The following is a 5601-nucleotide window of genomic DNA, read 5'->3' as shown; positions in this document are numbered from 1 at the left end:
AAATAGTTTATTCTTTCGAAAATATTTATCAATTTTGTTGATAAAAGAAGCAAATGTATAATAGACAAGAAATGTATAAATCATAAACAAAATGTAGATTTTTTAAATTAATATTAAAATCTATAAAATATAAGCAGATTATCGATTTCTCAATTATTTTATGACAGCAACTTTTATAATTATAAATGAAATAAAATAGAACTATAGTATTAAAAAATGATAAATGAACTAAACTGTTACATGGCTCATTTGAATAATTTTTTTGTTACTTCATTGCTATAAATTCATTTGAATTCCGGACTGAAATTTACTTTAGGATAGTATATTTTAAGGTTGATAAAGCGAAAATATTACCGCATGAATTCCTGCATTTCGCTGATTGGCACTATTGAAGCATACCATTTATTCGAATTACAACGGGATGTTTTCATTTCAATTACTAATTATCATGTTCAACTTGACACTCTCAAGTATTAAAAAAAATTTTAAGAATAAATTACATAAAACAAGATTTTGTGAAGAAATGAATCTGTATGAAACTCTTTTGCACTTAGCATTTTATTTGCATACAAAAAAGATTTTATATTATATTCCAACTCAAATTAAAAGATGACAATTATTACATTCTCTTTCTGTATCAGAATGTTAATCTTGCAAGAAGTGTACACATTTTTTGCATACACCAACAGTATATGAAACATTGGTACATATAAAATACATTTATTCATTTATTTGATTACAAATTTCTATTAATATTTTCTTTTCCTTCTTTTGTTTGTCCAATAATTTTCGTCCTGAAATGTTGAAATTCAAAAGATGAATTTGTTAACATCAAAAATAATTCATATGTTTTAATAGATATTTCTTTTTTCATTTAAACTGTTTTTTTCGTTTCTTTCCTTTTTTTTGGAATTTTCCATGGATATTTCCTGGAATATCCCGTAATGTATACTTTCCGGAATTTCCCATAGATATTTCTTGGATTTTTCTATAGATGTTTTTTGTAGTTTTCCATAATGGATGATTTCTAAAATCGATATTTCTAAAAATTTTCCATCGATATTTTTAAAAATTTTCCGTAACGGATAGTTTCTAGAAATTTCTAGTGATATTTTTTGATTTATAATATTCATAAGAATAAAATTATAGCATTGATGAAATTTCTAACTTCGCTATCACAATCGAAATATTCCTCAGCAATAGTTTACTGTTATTTCCGGTTTTTGCAATTCCCAAAAAAAAATTGAAATTAACACTGAATTGAAATTAACACTGAATTCTTAGTTAACTAAATAGGAAAAAAACATATTTCACGTTAAGATGAGATAATTTGTTGCAATGTGACAAGTTCAGTTGTCATCGTCTGAGATGATGTACTCTTGAAGGATTCTTGATATCGATCTTGATCTGTCTGAATCTTCCTTCTGCTTCCGGTAGGTTCACTTTTCATGTTGTGATTTTTTGTAATTGTAAAAATTTGAGAAACTGTTGAATTCATTGAATTAGCTGTTCAATGAAGCAGTGAAAGAAAACTAGACTGTAAGTTAATCTGAGTCAGTTAGGTCAAAACATCAACGAGAGGACATTTTTGTCAATGTTAACTTAAAATTACTGTTTGCCAGAAAAACTAGAAAATTATCCGAAATTAGGAAAGCTCAATGCATATAGGATAAGTATTTTATGAAACTTCAGTTGAATTACCATTAATTTACGATCAAACAGTAATTTATGTTGTTCGACAAGGAAATAAGATGCATTCGAAGGCAATAGCGAACTCAGTGACATTGATTAATTCGGTCTCCAATCAGTTTCCTTCTTGTTCCACATAAAGTCAGATTGACTTGAAATTGGTTTCTCATTTGTCATCTGTTTCAATTTCTACAAAAATATGATTGCCACATATTATAAATAGTATCATGCGACACAAATTCTTAAAATTAATTAGCAAAATTATTGCTGGATTTTAAGAAATATTAGATACACTAGGTTTTTTTCTTAAGAAATGTTTCGAAATATTTTTTGGGATTGATTTAGAAAATCAATTTTCTAGTAATTGTAACAGAAAATGAAACAGCACCTTCTGGTGAGGAATTACCGTTGATCCCGCTTGCAATAATTTCTCCAGAGGTGGCGAAGGTTCATGCCCAGATTTACCATCAACATTCGATCGTCTAACAACTTTGACCGCATTCGTCTTAGATTCTATCCCTTTATCAGCAACATCCGATACAAGCGGATTCATCTTTAGCATTCTTACTACTTGACCTTCACTTTTGGCATTTGTGATGTGATAATTTTTATTCTGAAATAGGTTGTGAGATTTCGATTGCTGGTTTAGTAATGTTCTGCTTTACATATCCAAGCATCCTCACTATAAGTGCTACTACATGGCCGCTCTTGCCAAAACCTTTTACTTTATCCCGAAAGTAACAATAAAATAGAAAGGACTCGAATTCATATTTATGATAAATGCAATTCGTGCTATATAAATCAATTCCCAAATTTCCAAGTTTAATTCTAAATTTAGCCTTTATTGAGGAGTATTTTGGCTAGCTATCATTCCTTCTTCCATTCGTAAATTATCAGCAATATTTCTCGTAACATTTGATGTCTTACGATACAGAATCGCTGCATTATATTTTCGTTCCATTGTTATGTGGTTATCACTTTTGTATTCTATATTCTTATCCTTATCTCTATTATTACTGAGTGGCGGCGATATTTGTTAGACAAATTGAAACAACAATAATGCTGAGAATGACGAAGAATTTCTTGCAGTTGGAAAATTTGTGATTGTGAACTGAAACAAAAATCATTTATATTATCATTTTCTTGTTTCAGCTTTCCCATCGACTTTTCCAGTATGAGTTTATTTTAAATTTAAGACAGTAGCCTTCAATGGTGATGCAGTACAAATGGTCTTTATTGGTGATCGGCGAAGAAATCAAACTAAACAATCTCCTCAAACTCTTCAAGCTTCCCAAGCATTTCCTAACTCAGATTTACTTGGGACTCTTTTATTGGGTTCATTGCTAGAGGGTCAGCGTATGGCAGAGGATTCCCATATTATCCTTCGATGATGCTCATCAGTCCAAAATGCCTTTTTGTTCAATTAAAATTGATTTAATGAATGGTTCAATCAATAAAATTTATGACTTAAAACTGAAACGAAAATCATTTATATCGTTTTCTTCTTTGTAACTAATTAAATAAGCGATCGAAAAATTAACCTCCTTAATTCGAACAAACAACAAACAATCATCAACATTTTGTTTTCTCCGATAATAATTTGGTCTGTTCATTGTTTGAGGTTCTGATATGATTATTCAGTTCATTGCGGTTTGGAATGATACTGTTACAATATTGCTTTCAGTTAGAACAAGCAAATGATGAAATATTTGATAGTAATGTTGTAAAAAAGGATCACCACAATGAATAGCTAACTTCTCATTTGTTTTTTCATTCAGACATTTGATAGAGAAATATTTTCATTTTTTTTTCAATTACTATCTTGTTAAAAAAATTTTTATTTAAATTTTCCTGAATCGAAATTTCAAAAAATTTTATTACTTTAGAAAATTTTATTACCTTAGTATTTGATAATGAAATTAGAAGATGGCATACGGAGTACAGTCAATTTAAACGAACAGTCAATAGTCGAGTTGAGCAAGACGAAGATGGCGCTGATTTGATCTTCAAGCAAGATTTTCTTTAAGAATGCATTGAATCTCCTTCTTGGCGCCTTTATATTGCCCATAAGTGGGTTGGGCTTACGACAAGGGAATAACTTCATATAAGGTCTTCACAAAGCTGATAATAATTTCCTGGTGCAAGAGAAAATTGTATAAAAGACTAGATTTCTTCTTTATATGAAGAGGAAATTGCTGGCAATCATCTTACTAGACGTACAGCTTTCTCATAGTTTGTATGGAAATTAGCTAGCGGATGTGGGTAATTTCAATATCAAAGGAAAGGACATTTTTACACGATTGAGTTTAGATAGCAGACTCATTACTTTAGATATAGAAAAAACATTATATATATTTTTTGTATAATGTGATGAATCTTTTATCACGGAAGTTTTTTACAACAAATTCTTTAGCTGTTTGGCCATATTACAATTTCCTTCGGTTTTTTCCGACAAGTGTAATTCATAATCCTCAGCTGAACTTACTTAAAAAAAAACTTACTTTACGTCTCACTTAGAAAGAGATAATAAGTTATTGTCATTACTGTCATTTATTTTTTTAGTTATTGTCATTAAAAAATATTGTCATTACAGCTTCTTCCTGTATTACAACTCAAGTAAGGTTGATTCTCTGCAATATTAGGAATACCGTTATTTATCTAGCTAATTAACAAATCTTTTCATCAAATAGGTAAAGCATAAAAGCATAATGCTCTGTACAACAGCAACATTACCAATAGAATCGTTACGCCAAAACCTGTAGAAATATGTGAAAATCCCGAAACAACCTATTCAGTCAGCTAAAGTATTTCCCGTTTTCCTTAACTCTTGACCTTTGCTCTTTCTGTCGGAAAAGCCAATCTGTTGAACTCGTTTCTTAGGGATATAGATTTACTCGGGATGTAATATCGTCCTTTGCACAATATTGGTAATTAACAACAAAAAAAGATATTAAAATATACATATATATATATATAATACGATAAACTGGTAAGCGATGACAAATGAGTTATACAAAAGCAAGTAATATGATCAACCAACAAATTCCTTGTCGTCGCCTTCGATGTTTCCTTTCAGCTATTACTAGTTTTACTGATACTTTTGCGCACGAAATGTTCTTAAATTGCTATCTCAATAGGTCAAACATGAAACATTATAAATTAGTTTACATGGTGACTTCTTCCACACTCTTATTGCTAGACCTGAAGTGAGAAGTTTCAGCGAGTTGCAGTTCTTCCATAATTGAATTTCTATAACCCAGCAATTCCCATAACAAAATTTCTGTAACCCAGCAATTCCCATAATCGAGTTTTTGCAACCCAGCAATTGCATATATACGACCGGCACCGAACCAACACTGTGTCGCAGTTATCGATGGAGGCACAACTTTATCTTTTGAATTGTTTCAATTTTTGAATTTGTAAATTTTTCTTCTACCGCTTGTCTTTTGTTTGCAATATGGTTTACATTACCTGCCTTTGTTTCCGCATGAAATCAATTCTGCTTATTGCAAATCAGTTTTGCTCATCATTTATTGCAGTGAACTTTTAATGATTGCACTTTTAATAGTTAACTTTAATTCATTTCATTTACTGTGTGCTAACAAGTAAAAAATACAAGACACCTGGCGCAGAAAGTTCATATGCTGCAGAAATCAGATTACCATCGTTTAACAGTTCTAATAGCTGAATCGAATTCTCAGGTTTAATTTGCCTAATTGAACTTTAAATAAGATTATTCAATAGGATTTTTCCCGCTATTTGTGAGTTCCATGAAATGCGAATGAATTAGCATATTTTAAACTGCAATAAATAAGGTAAAAAGGATGATTGCAATACATTAATTTGTAAAAAGGATGATTGCAATACATTAATGGTGGGAGATTTCACAAAATTGTTTGCTATTTATCATTA

General features: G+C 30.1%; 1 protein-coding gene across 1 annotated transcript; it reads right to left on the bottom strand.

Moving 5' to 3' along the window:
• Positions 1–1788: 1788 nt before the first annotated feature.
• On the bottom strand, positions 1789–2251 carry LOAG_11766 (hypothetical protein; the record flags this gene model as incomplete). Its single annotated transcript, XM_003147285.1, has 2 exons — positions 1789–1878; positions 2096–2251. The coding sequence occupies 2 exons, from the start codon at positions 2249–2251 to the stop codon at positions 1789–1791; spliced, it is 246 nt and encodes an 81-aa protein (XP_003147333.1).
• Positions 2252–5601: the final 3350 nt, after the last annotated feature.

This window comes from Loa loa, assembly GCF_000183805.2.
Source record: "Loa loa unplaced genomic scaffold supercont3.122, whole genome shotgun sequence".
Lineage (NCBI taxonomy): Eukaryota > Metazoa > Nematoda > Chromadorea > Rhabditida > Onchocercidae > Loa > Loa loa.
Note: the sequence above shows the minus strand (reverse complement) of the source record. Positions and strands in the feature narration are given on the sequence as shown.